Here is a 15,418-nt window from a genome sequence, read left to right on the forward strand (position 1 = left end):
TAATGTATACATTCACCATGTCATGTTTTTGTGTTACAAAGGGATGTCCTTTTTGACTGTCTTTTTGTGTCGACTATTCTATTTGTGAACTGTTCCTGAACGTGTTTCGTGTCTTGCTTAGACTCAGTCTTCTTCTGTGTGGTCTCTGCTGTAATTCATCTGATGTAGGCTACATACATTTTAGATATACTTTCCAGGTATCTCTTTTGTCTTTCCAATATAGGAACAATCCCATGTATTAAATTATGTTGTATGGGTTAAGCCAATCAGGGCCTGGGTCCACTTTCAATTAAATTAATTTACATATATTTCTATCCTGTATTATCTAATATATTTAAGAATGTTTTGCATGTCTGAGGTTACGTAAAGAACATATTGGATTAGAAAACAGATTTTGTAACAGATTTGAAACCGATACCAGCACTATCTGAATTTATAACAATCCTGAATTTGTATCAGTATGTTGCAGTGTTTGAGTGAGTTCTGACCTGTGGTGTGACTGCATCATGGAGGACCTCTTACACACTAACATCATGGAGGACCACTTACACACTAACATCATGAAGGACCACTTACACACTAACATCATGAAGGACCTCTTACACACTAACATCATGGAGGACCTCTTACACACTAACATCATGAAGGACCACTTACACACTAACATCATGAAGGACCTCTTACACACTAACATCATGAAGGACCTCTTACACACTAACATCATGAAGCTTGCTTTTAATTTCAATACAATTTGCATAGCAATTTGAGCTTTATATGTCAATGGAATAAAAAAAAACGTTAATGTATACATTCACCATGTCATGTTTTTGTGTTACAAAGGGATGTCCTTTTTGACTGTCTTTTTGTGTCGACTATTCTATTTGTGAACTGTTCCTGAACGTGTTTCGTGTCTTGCTTAGACTCAGTCTTCTTCTGTGTGGTCTCTGCTGTAATTCATCTGATGTAGGCTACATACATTTTAGATATACTTTCCAGGTATCTCTTTTGTCTTTCCAATATAGGAACAATCCCATGTATTAAATTATGTTGTATGGGTTAAGCCAATCAGGGCCTGGGTCCACTTTCAATTAAATTAATTTACATATATTTCTATCCTGTATTATCTAATATATTTAAGAATGTTTTGCATGTCTGAGGTTACGTAAAGAACATATTGGATTAGAAAACAGATTTTGTAACAGATTTGAAACCGATACCAGCACTATCTGAATTTATAACAATCCTGAATTTGTATCAGTATGTTGCAGTGTTTGAGTGAGTTCTGACCTGTGGTGTGACTGCATCATGGAGGACCTCTTACACACTAACATCATGGAGGACCACTTACACACTAACATCATGAAGGACCACTTACACACTAACATCATGAAGGACCTCTTACACACTAACATCATGGAGGACCTCTTACACACTAACATCATGAAGGACCACTTACACACTAACATCATGAAGGACCTCTTACACACTAACATCATGAAGGACCTCTTACACACTAACATCATGAAGCTTGCTTTTAATTTCAATACAATTTGCATAGCAATTTGAGCTTTATATGTCAATGGAATAAAAAAAAACGTTAATGTATACATTCACCATGTCATGTTTTTGTGTTACAAAGGGATGTCCTTTTTGACTGTCTTTTTGTGTCGACTATTCTATTTGTGAACTGTTCCTGAACGTGTTTCGTGTCTTGCTTAGACTCAGTCTTCTTCTGTGTGGTCTCTGCTGTAATTCATCTGATGTAGGCTACATACATTTTAGATATACTTTCCAGGTATCTCTTTTGTCTTTCCAATATAGGAACAATCCCATGTATTAAATTATGTTGTATGGGTTAAGCCAATCAGGGCCTGGGTCCACTTTCAATTAAATTAATTTACATATATTTCTATCCTGTATTATCTAATATATTTAAGAATGTTTTGCATGTCTGAGGTTACGTAAAGAACATATTGGATTAGAAAACAGATTTTGTAACAGATTTGAAACCGATACCAGCACTATCTGAATTTATAACAATCCTGAATTTGTATCAGTATGTTGCAGTGTTTGAGTGAGTTCTGACCTGTGGTGTGACTGCATCATGGAGGACCTCTTACACACTAACATCATGGAGGACCACTTACACACTAACATCATGAAGGACCACTTACACACTAACATCATGAAGGACCTCTTACACACTAACATCATGGAGGACCTCTTACACACTAACATCATGAAGGACCACTTACACACTAACATCATGAAGGACCTCTTACACACTAACATCATGAAGGACCTCTTACACACTAACATCATGAAGGACCGCTTACACACTAACATCATGAAGGACCACTTACACACTAACATCATGAAGGACCACTTACACACTAACATCATGGAGGACCACTTACACACTAACATCATGAAGGACCACTTACACACTAACATCATGAAGGACCACTTACACACTAACATCATGAAGGACCACTTACACACTAACATCATGAAGGACCACTTACACACTAACATCACGGAGGACCTCTTACACACTAACATCATAAACTCCACACTGGGGACGTCTGTTTCTCACTCAACACTAATTTTAGTTTTGGTCAAATAGCACTTGAAAAACAATGAATCAAATTATGTAACTAGAAAAATAATGAATAATATTATAAACTGTGTTGACAGTTTTATTGCAGGCAAATTAACTTGACACATGTTTGGTTTAAACTCTTTTATATCAGCAAAGAAAGAGAATATATATTTTTACAATGGATTTTCATTATATCCTGTAGATTAAATATATATATATATACACACTATATATATATGACAAAAATCAAAAAGGCCCTCCGAGATTGTAGAATTGTAAATATTTTCTGGATGCATAAAAACAGTCTCCACAAGGCTTGCTTGGCACATGAGCTTCAGTGCCCAGGGGCCCTTTGGGGTACTAATCTGGCCTTGATAAAAACATTCACAATTTATATGCGTCACATTCCTTAAGAAAAAACGTTAAGAGAAATTATCTGTATGATGAAAATCAGTTCCATGAGGACATAATTCTTATACAAACATGGTCAGTTAAACAATTGCACAAAAAACATAATTCTACTCCATATTGGAGCATTGATATCACAGTTGAGAGTTTTTCAAAATCTGTTGCTAAATCATATGACCAATTTCTTTATTAGACCTATACATTCAACTCCTTAAGAAAAATTACATAGTCATTTGAACATCCCATCCCCCTAAACCATCATTAAAGTCAATTTAAAGTCCTTAATATCAAACACTCAAAAGTGAACTATTGGGTTGAAGAGAATTTTTCCATGTCTGCATTTTGTATATAGTGTATAGACATCTGTTACAAATGTCCATAATTTTCACAAATTAACATTAAATCAAAAACCTGTCTGCATAGTAATATTAATGTTTACATTTAACAGACACTTGTGTCCAAAGTGACACACAGGATACATTTGAAACTGCAATCTCTTGATTTTAAGTAATCTTCCACTGAGCTGAAACATATTCCCTATATATGCATACAAAGTTTTTTTTCCAAAACCGCAAACAACACACATATTCACAATTATTCATCTAAAAAAACTTCTACATATAACTCAAATTAGTTGGAAGATTTCCAACTACTACAATGTATTTTCAAAAATTATGTTTTTCTTCAACACTACTATATTATTGACAAACGAAACAACTTTTTTCATGCATTATTATACAGTATGTCCATGCCCTGTTTAATGAATATCACTAGTAATTTGATTTAAATCTAATTGCTTAACATATCATTTGTTTTATGTCCTCATCAGTTATCGTTTTGATTGGTAAACTGTAAGCATGCTGTCTGTCATGACAATTAGCTTGATAGCTGATGAGTTGAGGTCTGATGTAAAATGACTCATCTACTGCTTGTATGTCACTATTCCAACTTTCATATTCTATGTTAATTGATCTTCTGTGTCTGGGTAATATTCCTCTGTCAAACTCTTCAAAGCCTGCTCGCTTGTGATTTTTTTCCAGTCTTCTGGTATATCGGCTGGCAAGGCACCGTGATTTTCAGCATACTCCTCATTATGTTTCACAAACAGGAACTTCCAGTAGTCTGAGATTGTGCTGTTGATGGGCTGTAGGTTCCAAACTTTGCTCATTTTGCGATATTGCATGAACTCAGGTAACCACATGTGTTTTTTTTTTAGAAAATGCAAGCAGTTTTGGGTCGGAAGTTTTTCTGATGAATTCATGAAGATCCCTCCAAATCCTACAGGTCGATGAATGAAAGCACGGTGCTTTGTGTGAGTTTTCCCTTCTAAATTGCAGGGTGCCTTGCAGAATGGACACTGTTTCCCACAGCCGAGTAAACTACTGTGAAGCATGTCTTGAGGAAAGTCAGGTAAACTTTTCAACGTTGCCAGCACATCCTGATCACTAAGAAACTCTTCTGTGAGGCAGTTTTCCATTTTTGTGATACATTCTGTCAACATTTTGGAGAATTCTTGCGTCTTGGAATTGTCCAAATTCAATCCTGTTGTTTCGTTGTGAATCACCAGCTCTTCTGACAGTTCTGTGACTAATTCCTGAATGAACTGTGCGACTGATAGAGCCTTTCCATCACTACCTAACTTCTGTGATATCTGTGAAACAGCGTATTGTATCTTATAACAGATTTCTTTTAAGCGTTTCACCTGGATGTCTGCAAGGCTGACATTTCCATTTGAGAAATGGTTTACCAATACATTGAGCATGAACTCATAGCAGTATCCATCATAGTAATCAATGCACTTAAAGAATGTGAAAAAGTCTGATGATATCAGGTTTTTCATCATAGAGAACTGAAAATATCTCCTTGACCTGAAGTTATCTGATTGCATTTCATCAAAAATTCTCTTTCCAATACCTTTCTTGATGTGTTCCCTGACAGATTGTTTAACACATTGGTCAGTAAACTCATCAGCCTTCCTATTGCACAAATCCTTACTGTGGTAAAGGTCTTTAAAGTCCTTAAGATACTGTGGTTTCAATTTCTCCAGGTTTTGTCGTGGGTCATTGTCTCTGATGAAAGCATCATGCATGCTGCTAAATGACTAAATGCATGCTCTGGAATTCCCTCGCTGCATATCCACAGATGTGTATTTTCAGAGCTGCAGCAATCTCAGCACTGATGTTTAAGTCACACTGTTTTTCAAGGTTCTCATCTATTAATTCCAGTATTTCCCTGGTGTGAGTATAGTGGTAGTCTAGTCCTTGCTTCAACTTGTTTGCTATAAGCGTCTTACACTTGACTATGATTTCATTAGCTAACTTTTGTTTACTTTCTGTTTTTACCTTTTCACTTTCATTTGCTTCTTTGAAAATGTTATTCTTGATTGACTTGAGCACAAAACGGCCGTATTTTTTCACATCAAATTCACCCTTCCCTTGCTCTTCTATGGGTTTTGCCTTATTCAGCATCGTTATGATGTTTGAAACTTCTTTTCCCAAGTTGTAGTTTAGATATACATGGATATCTTTAGCCACATGTTTTACCTCCAGACCTCCGAATGAGAGCTCTCCTTTGGTTTTGTCCCACATCTTTTAAAATTCGTGTTCTATTTCCTGGTCAGTCATTGGCCGATCCCCTCTATCACATTTTTTTACAAGTTCAGATACTTTCTTGTTCAGAATATCTCTATTGTTTCTTTTAATGCTGTCTACCGTGAATGTGCTTCTTCTCACATCCACAGCAACTTCCAGTTGTCTTTTCACAGTGCTGTTCATCACCTTTGTTCGGTTCTCTACCATGTCTGTAAAGGTTTGTCTGTATTCTTCAACCAGATGGGCAGTCCCTTGTTTTTTTTCATAATATTTTGTCACTTCATTTAAAAAAAACTCTCTTTTGCTGTGTAACTCCATGTTTGCATCAGATGTCAACTGCTGTAAGACAGTATTCAAGCCAGATATTTCCTCAGATTTATTCAAACCATAGTTTGCCACCCTTGTTTTCGCATTCATCAGCCAGTTGTACATGTGTTTCTCAAACTTCCACTCCCATTGGCTAAACTCCACACACAGCTTGTTGTAAGCTTCAGCCACAAGGCTATTGCGGAAGCTGAAGATGAAGTTCTCCTTCTTAATTGCTGTCCACAAAAATTCTAACCACTCACAGAACTCTGGGAAGGTTTGAGCAGCTACTAACTGACTTTCTAAAGTATTGATCAACTGCTGCTTCAGTTTGGCCACAGCTGCACTATAACCCTCATTGACAGGAGCCATGGGTGGACTACCATGCCACAGACCTGGGAGGTTGCAGTTCTCCTCAGGTTTGTAGATGATGATGTCAGTAAAATCACATTCATCAATCTTTTCCATCCTGCTTGCAACTCTTGTCATTTCATTTAGCTGCTCTAACAGGATATTGTTGTCCATACAGTTTTTGTCAGGAGCTGAAATATCTGTCACATTCTGGTGTACAAATTGACAACAAGGCATCTTTCCTGACTCTCTCATCCTGAGGAAGGCATGAGCTACAATCTGCAAGAGGTCTCTCACATCTGAGCCGTTTTCCATAGCAATGTTCACAATGGAGATGTCACTCACTCCTACCACAAGTGTGGCCAGCTCATTATCATGTTTATAGTTGTCAGTTATCTCTGACAACTGTACAGCCTTTAAACCTTCTGTATCAATGATCATGATGAAGTCACACTGGATCTCATCTCTGAACTCATGTTTGACCTTGATCAGCTGCATGAAGGCTCCTCGGGTGCATCTTCCACTGCTGACAGCAAACTGAACTCCAAACATGGTGTTAAGAAGAGTGGACTTCTCTGAGCTTTGACACCCCAGAACTGTAACCACTCTGATCTTGTTGTTGGGTTTGGTGAGAGAGTCAAGTTCCTTCAGAACATCAGTTATCCACTTCATTGGGATGTTAGACACATCTCCATCCATCAGTTCCAATGGAGAGCCTGCCAACATTAACTCAGCACAGATTCTTGGCAATTCTTGAATTTCCTGTTTCAGGTCAACAGAGAACATGGCTGCCTCATATAGCTGGCCAACTTCCCTGAAGAAATGCTCTGTACCCAAGGAACTGTTGAAAATATATTTACGTATGTTGGCAAGGTCATTTTCTTCAGAACAGTTCTGACTTACATTTCGATACATCGTCCTGAGGTCAGACAAATGTGTTCTAGATAAATTGTCCAGGTTGATCTTCATCCACTTGAGGAAATAAGAGCGCTCCTCTTCTGAAGTTTTCAAACCCGCAATGAAATCTTTGATACTTTGACTCATGCCAGCATCCACTTGCTTCTTTCTTAGTTCATTTTTCTGTTGTCTGTATACCTCAATGTATTCGTCCCCAACCTTTTTAGGTTTGCATTCATCTTTTTCCAGTTTAGTGAGTTCTTTTTAAGTGTTCCTCTGTAAAGGCAACTGTGTGTCCATGTATTTATGTATGTCCAGGGCATTTTTGGTTATTTTGTCTGCTTTAGATTTTGCACTCTCACATGGACTGTAGTCCTCATCAACTATGATACCCAACTCACGTGCAACCTCAGCCATTCTGTTCCCTTTAACAGTGAGAGGTTTAGAATTCAAGACATCTTTCACCGCAGAGCGTAGCTTCTTCACAAGAGCTGCATCGTTCATGTTTCGGCTCTTCTTTATTACCCCATTATTTGTTTTTCTTGAGCTCAGCATTAAGTTTCTTTAAACTGGAATCATCGTGGCTCTTAGACTGAGAATCACACACAATGCAGTGATTCATTCTTTTCAAATAGGTTAAAATAAATATTCAAGTCACTCATTGTTGTAAATACAATTTAGCTTGTTAAAGTCTTTCAAAATGGTAAATGGAGGCTTTGACTCCGTCCCCGTTGTTATGGTTACTTATTTCAGACACTTTGTATAGGCTCATACTATGTAGCCAGCGGAATAATTTAGAACGGTGAAAAGACAGTTTTGCTGCAATGACGCAGTAGGTATCCTTATCACCCGATAATGGACACCCCTGCAGCCAATCAGAATCGAGTATTCACCCAGACCATGGTATAAGGATAATATAATTTTCATCTTAGATCTGTTAAATGACAGTGGTGATCTATATACATTTTGAGGAACTTACACAAAAGACTGGTGCACTCCTGTCACGTAAAGAATGTTCTTTCTCCTCCTTGTACCCCTATACAGTACTGTACCCTGCATCTCACTACTCACAACTCACTCTTGTTCTTTGTTGATATGAACCTGCAACCAGTCAAAATCTATTGAGCAGTCAGTACTGTTACTGTAACAAATGGAAAGCACAATGTTCAGGGCCATACAATTTTGTTCATTGTACAGTATACAGCCTACAATGCACTGTACTATAGTATACAATACTGAAAGGGACAACCATCAAAGGAGTAAACATGTGATCAATGTGCTTCTTCTTGTCTTTGGGCTGGGTCAGGCCAGAGCACTTCATCGACATCACAATCAATATTTTCCCACCTTCAACAACCTGTTTGCTCTCTGAACTGGCTTATATTGGTTGTGTTACATAATTTGAAACAAGTGAAATCAATTATGAGTGGTTGTGTTTTGTCAATGACATGTTTTCTCTATTTGTATTTGATTGTTGCCATTTGTGTTTACCAGTGTGGATGACATGTGCATTACATTTACATTTAGTCATTTAGCAGACGCTCTTATCCAGAGCGACTTACAGTAAGTACAGGGACATTCCCCCGAGGCAAGTAGGGTGAAGTGCCTTGCCCAAGGACACAACGTCAGTTGGCATGACCGGGAATCGAACTGGCAACCTTCGGATTACTATCCCGATTCCCTCACCGCTCAGCCACCTGACTCCTTTGCATTAGAGTGCGGAATGTGTTTTGAGAATGAGAATGTTTTTAGAGTTTTGCTGAAAAATCTAAGTGAGATGTGCAAATTGTGTTTTACCATGTGAAATGGTTTAAGGTATTTTCAGTTAGAATTCGCCATGTTACAGAGCCAGACAAGACTTTGCGGACGGCCCGCACATTCTCACGTCAAGTACATTTTTACACATCACACCGTGTGCGTGAAAACCAGCATACGCAAGCTTTTCGTGCGGACGCAACGTTTATACATGAGGCCCTTGGTGTTTTTGTTAACAATCTGGTGCTCCAGTAAAAAAAATTATCACAACCACATTTGTTGTATAGGTATGAATGGTGATGACTGCAAAATAGTCACACACACGAAGCACGGTAAGCAAATGTTACTGGATTACAAATAGCCTAACGTGACATGATGAGCCAACTTGATCCTCAGACATTCAATATTTAATAGCCAGTCCCCATAATACGTCCACTATTGCAAACGTTAGTTCAGCATTTGGTAATAAGTCAACTGCGTCTTAGGGTTTGTTTCGTTCCTTTTTCACGTGATTGCTAAGTTAACCACACACAACAAATGCAAGTATAGCATATTTATAACAACAAGAATGTGTGTTTACCGCCACTTTTCTTTTTTCCTTCCAGACTGTTAAAAATTAGAAGGATAAAAACAAATTATTAAAATGATAGTTGAGCTCTGTCAACAGTAACATTATCTGCAAACTAACAAAGCATAATGTCTGTACAGTACTAGATAATGAGTGATGATCTCAGTGAACAGGAAAAGAAAACAGTTTTCTCACCCCTGTTGAGGTTTGAAAGCTTTGTCTTCATCAGGGTCTCGGACCATGCAGGCCCGTAGCCAGCCTAGCGGAAGAGGACCATGCAGGCCCGTAGCCAGCCTAGCGGAAGAGGACCATGCAGGCCCGTAGCCAGCCTAGCAAAATTCGCAAGTCCACTTTTTTGCACTTGCAAAAAATATGCAACTGTAAAACTGGATAATGCAAAATATAGATTTGTATCTTCAAAACCTGATTTTATTAAGAGCGCAGAACCTACCATTTATCTTCCAAAACTCTTTGCAAAAGTCTCGTTTTGACTGTAAATCTTGACAGAAATCCTTCATTTTGTACTGCAACTCTTCCCTGTCATAATAGCAGGGTGTTGTATGTGGTGATTGTTGTTGTGTTATTAGGTGTAGATACTATCAGTAAAGTAGGAAGAGACAACACCAGGTTGATACAGATGACTGGAGCTTTACTGTAACGTGTTCATCACTACATCGTACAACTCATGAACTCTCCCAGCCTATAGGGGGCAGCATTCATTCACTAACATAACAATTGTTGTTTGTTGTTAAAAGCAGGATCACGGAGGAGGAGGTCCGGAGGAGAGACCATACTGACCAGTCTTTCTCCTTATCTCTCCTAGGATCTCTCCATCTGTGTGGTCACCACGACAACCACGACGACACCATGACATGGTTTACTGTTTTTTTAGGTAACACCGTTTTTGTTCCTGGGTAGTAAGTGCTATTTCCTAATTGCTTATGCCTATGGAAAGCCTTCTAATGCTATTTCAGTTCCAGAATTCTTGTTCTATAGTTAAAAAGCATTTGTGCATTTACCTATGATTGTATATGAAAGTGGATCAATGTAATTTTCTATAAGAAAGGAATTCTACACTAAAATCCTTTATTATATGTATATAGTTTTTGTAACTTTTGTGATGTTAGTTATTATTTGGAAACAAAGTTTGATTTTATTTGATCTATTTTAAGCTACATTGTTCTGCAGTCTGACAGCAGATCAAAGTCCTCTAACCACTTGTGTTCTAGAACACAGGGGCAGAGCTTCCTCTGGTAACAAGGAGCTCTGAGCACAAACCACAACAGCTTCTTAAGACGGGGATGTTCAGAGTAGCTGGTTGAAACTACATTAGTAAGTAAGTGGGTGAGCACTCCACCCAGCTGCTAGTCCAAGCACTTGTCCTCTCCAAGTTGAACTATTGCAACTCGCTGCTCGCTGGTCTCCCAGCATGTGCAACCCGCCCTCTTCAGAGGATTCAGAACGCAGCGGCCCGCCTGGTCTACAATCTACCCAGACGCTCCCATGTTACCCCGCTCCTCATCTCTCTCCACTGGCTACCTATCATGGCCCGTATCAGATTCAAGAACCTGGTAATGACCCTTCGAGCAGTGAACGGGACTGCACCCGTCTACATCAAGTCTCTCCTGCAGCCTTACACCCCCACCCGTCACCTAAAGTCTTCTTCAGACAACCGCCTGGTGGTCCCACCGCTCAAGACCGCCCGGTCCCAACACAAGCTCTTCTCCTGTCTGGCCCCCCAGTGGTGGAATCAACTCCCCACCTCCATCAGAGATACTGACTGTCTCTCCACCTTCAAGAAAAGGCTCAAGACGCACTTGTTCCGGGAGTACAACGGTACTTAGGAATGGTTCTCTTGACCTGATGTTAGTTTCCTCAAGGATCACAATGACTCTTGCTTAGAGACTTGTTGCTCTTGTGGTTAGTGGTAACTGATTTAAATTTTTGTTCTCGCTGTGATATATTGTTTTTTATTACTGTTGCTTGCTTTTTTCCACAGGTACACTTGCACTTATAGCGGTTCATGTTGTTTAATTGTAACTTGTTTAACTACATGCTCTTATGGTTCTTCCCTTTGGCACTTACTTTGGTTGTTCACAATGTGTGCTTCATGTTTTGGCTACTCGCGATCTTGTTGTTATGATCAGTGACCTATGCACTTTGTAAAGCTCTCTCTTGGAAGTCGCTTTGGATAAAAGCGTCTGCTAAATGAATAAATGTAAATGTAAGTAAGACTTTATTTATATAGCACATTTCATACAAGAATTGTAGCTCAAGGTGCTTAAATTAAGGTATTTACTCCTTCTGTAAGGGTCAAATCAAGACAATTCAGCACAACATATTTTCAGGTGTTTATTACAAAGCACAGAAGCATGATAACAAAATGCATCCTCTACACAAAAAGAAATTTAGCAACAAAAAGGATTAAGCGACATTTGAAGTTAGACACATCCCCTAAAAAAACTGTAAACCATGTCATGGTCTCATCGTGGTTGTCGTGGTGACCACACAGATGGAGAGATCATTGGAGAGACATGGAGAAAGACTGGTCAGTCTGGTCTCTCCTCTTCTGGACCTCCTCCCTCCTCCTCCTACATGATCCTGCTTTTAACAACAAACAAACAACTATCACCACATACAACATCCTGCTATGATGACAGGGAAGAGCTGCAGTACAAAATCAAACAAGATTATTTGTTGTAAATAGTTCTGGTAGATAACATGGTCTCTGTACAAAGTAACAGGTTTCTGTTCAGAGATTCACTCCACCAATCAGTTAGCCACACAGTAATCTGACAGTATGACATCTATCCAGGGGTTAACAATCGAGCAGGTGGGTGTGCAGGTGTGCTGTGAACCACCTTGCATGGATCCGACCCAGTAGGCACATGGGAGGAGGAGGGCAGCCAGAGCTCTGGACAGCAGCACCAGGACCCAGCTCAGACCACAGTCCCCGTCAGGGTCTGGACACACCGGGCAGACAGGGGGCTCTGCTACACAGGAGGGAGGAGAGGGCATGTTTCATCTATCTGACTCTGAACTGGATGTTCACATTTCTCCTTAACAAAGCAGATGACAAGTTGTTGCAGGGAATAGTAGAGAAGCACATGTTCGTACCAAACAAAAGCCTGAGGGTGTCATTTCCGAAAAGATAGATCATTTTAAGTTATTCTGAGGAATCTCATTTAGTCTTATCTGTCTTTTAACATTCTAGAATAAATGTACAAAGAGACGTTCTCACCAAATGAAAGACTGATGGTTATATCTCCATACAGATAGATCGTCTCCTCTTTTATCTTGTCTGTCTCGAACACCTTCCTCTCCTCAGTCCCACAGTAGTAGAGTCCCAGGTCAGACTCAGTCACGTTCTCAATCAGGAGATCATAGGTGTTGATGGACTTGTTCCACACCAGAGTAAAACCAGGGAAGGGGTTCTGAAGTTTGTCATATTGGAGTAACATGTTTTTGTTCTGATATGTAGACATGACCAGAGTAGGCTGGTTCCTATGAAAGCAGTTCCTGTACCACACTACGGACACCCCAGTTGATGCTCTGCAGTCACAGTGGAGAGTAACGTCTTCTCCTGGCCTGACTCTCCGCTCCACCTCGGCTCCAGAGACCCCTGTCTCTCCACAGGAAGCAGCACCTGGAGAGGAACAGGAAGTGTTTGGAACAGTCTTGATGAAACATATTTATGAACAACGTTACTGTAATTCATATCTATATGACAGGACTTGACGTTCCTTGTTTTCAGATGATCTCTCAATAATGACTAAAACAAGCTACTTTGATCGAGGAAGTGGTCCTGAGTTTACTTACAGAAGAGTGCAGTCAGAGCGACACACAGACACAGCCTGTCCATCTCCAGGTCTGACGCTGACTGACAGAGAAGCAGGTCTTTGACGCATGTTTCCGTTACGATGTGCCTATCCACAGCACCATTAAAGGACATACGTGCAGCGATTGGTTAGCTGCAATGGAAACATCTCAGTGGCCTTTTTTTCTTTGAAGGTTTTGAGACATCATGGTGTGAACAGCTCTCATAGCAAGCGTCAACGGAAAGTTTAGTTTGAGGTTATTCTGTCTCAACAACAGGGTCCATGCGACCACTATCAATGTATCATGACGCCATCACCACTCCAACAACTACAAGACGTAGAACACACTTTGCTGATGTAATCCTTGTATTGTTTAAACCATTTCAAGGTAGGATCGTGGTATGTGGGGTCTGTAGACAGAAAATAAATTTAATAAAAAATAAAATGTTGTTGATTGCAGGTGATTATGTTGGTATTGTTGTTGTTTACAGGTGAGTGTGTTCTTGATTTATTTTACTGTAGCACCATTGTAAAGCAATTGAGCTCTGGAAAGGCGCTATAAAAATGTAACATATTATTATTATTATTACCCTGCAATATGACAAATTATATTTCAATATTATTCAGTATCAGTCAATATTTCCTCAGGACAAATTTGCTAAGTTAATATTTCATCAGGAAAGAGTATTCTGAGAGTTGTTGTCTGAGGCTAGTGAAGGGCAACCTGCGTGTGTCAGGTTAGGGAGGTCATGTTGTGGGTGCTGTGTGGTTGTGGTCAAGTGGACCCTGTTGTTGAGACAAAATAACCTCAACTTTCCATTGACGCTTGCTATGAGAGCTGTTCACCTCTGTGTTGAGCACACCCTGATGTCTCAAAAACTTCAAAGAAGGTTGCAGCTAACCAATCGCTGCACGTATGTCCTTTAATGGTGCTGTGGATGGGCACATCGTAACGGAAACATGCGTCAAAGACCTGCTTCTCTGTCAGTCAGCGTCAGACCTGGAGATGGACAGGTGGTGTCATGTTATGACAGGTGGAGACCATGTTATCTACCAGAACTATTTACAACAAATAATCTTGTTTGATTTTGTACTGCAGCTCTTCCCTGTCATCATAGCAGGATGTTGTATGTGGTGATAGTTGTTTGTTGTTTGTGTTAAAAACAGGATCATGGAGGAGGAGGAGGGAGAAGGTCCAGAAGAGGAGAGACCAGACTGACCAGTCTTTCTCCATGTCTCTCCAATGATCTCTCCATCTGTGTGGTCACCACGACAACCACGACTAGCACATGACATGGTTTACTGTTGTTTTTTTTAGGGGAAGTGTCTAACTTTGAATGTCGCTTAATCCTTTTTGTTGCAAAATGTCTTTTTGTGTAGAGGATGCATTGTGTTATCATGATTCTGTGCTTTGTAATAAACACCTGAAAATATGTTGTGCTGAATTGTCTTGATTTGACCCTTACAGAAGGAGTAAATACCTTAATTTAAGCACCTTGAGCTACAATTCTTGTATGAAATGTGCTATATAAATAAAGTCTTACTTACTTACTAATGTGGTTTCAACCAGCTACTCTGAACATCCCCGTCTTAAGAAGCTGTTGTGGTTTGTGCTCAGAGCTCCTTGTTACCAGAGGAAGCTCTGCCCCTGTGTTCTAGAACACAAGTGGTTAGAGGACTTTGATCTGCTGTCAGACTGCAGAACAATGTAGCTTAAAATAGATCAAATAAAATCAAACTTTGTTTCCAAATAATAACTAACATCACAAAAGTTACAAAAACTCCATACATGTAATAAGGATTTTAGTATAGAATTCCTTTCTTATAGAGAATTACATTTAACAACTTTCATACACAGTCATAGGTAAATGCACAAATGTTTTTTAACTATAGAACAAGAATGGAACTGGAACTGAAATAGCATTAGAAGGATTTCCATACTTTTTAGGCATAAGCAATTAGGAAATAGCACTTACTACCCATGAACAAAAACGGTGTTACCTAAAAAAACAGTAAACCATGTCATGGTCTCGTGGTTGTCGTGGTGACCACACATATGGAGAGATCACAGGAGAGACATGGAGAAAGACTGGTCAGTCTGGTCTCTCCTCCTCCCTCCTCC

At 39.4% G+C, this 15,418-nt stretch overlaps 1 protein-coding gene across 1 annotated transcript; it reads right to left on the reverse strand.

Moving 5' to 3' along the window:
* Nucleotides 1-5,121: 5,121 nt before the first annotated feature.
* On the reverse strand, nucleotides 5,122-7,758 carry LOC136956593 (interferon-induced very large GTPase 1-like). Its single transcript, XM_067250517.1, has one exon. It carries the CDS (start codon nucleotides 7,300-7,302, stop codon nucleotides 5,602-5,604), a length of 1,701 nt encoding a protein of 566 aa, XP_067106618.1. The 5' UTR covers nucleotides 7,303-7,758; the 3' UTR covers nucleotides 5,122-5,601.
* Between the last annotated feature and the right edge of the window lie 7,660 nt (nucleotides 7,759-15,418).

The sequence above is a fragment of the Osmerus mordax genome, chromosome 14 (assembly GCF_038355195.1).
Source record: "Osmerus mordax isolate fOsmMor3 chromosome 14, fOsmMor3.pri, whole genome shotgun sequence".
In the NCBI taxonomy this organism is placed as follows: Eukaryota; Metazoa; Chordata; class Actinopteri; order Osmeriformes; family Osmeridae; genus Osmerus; species Osmerus mordax.

Bases quoted from the DNA above. Each gene is read 5' to 3' on its own strand.
- LOC136956593 (XM_067250517.1), bottom strand. From the start codon at position 7,302: ATGAGTCAAAGTATCAAAGATTTCATTGCGGGTTTGAAAACTTCAGAA.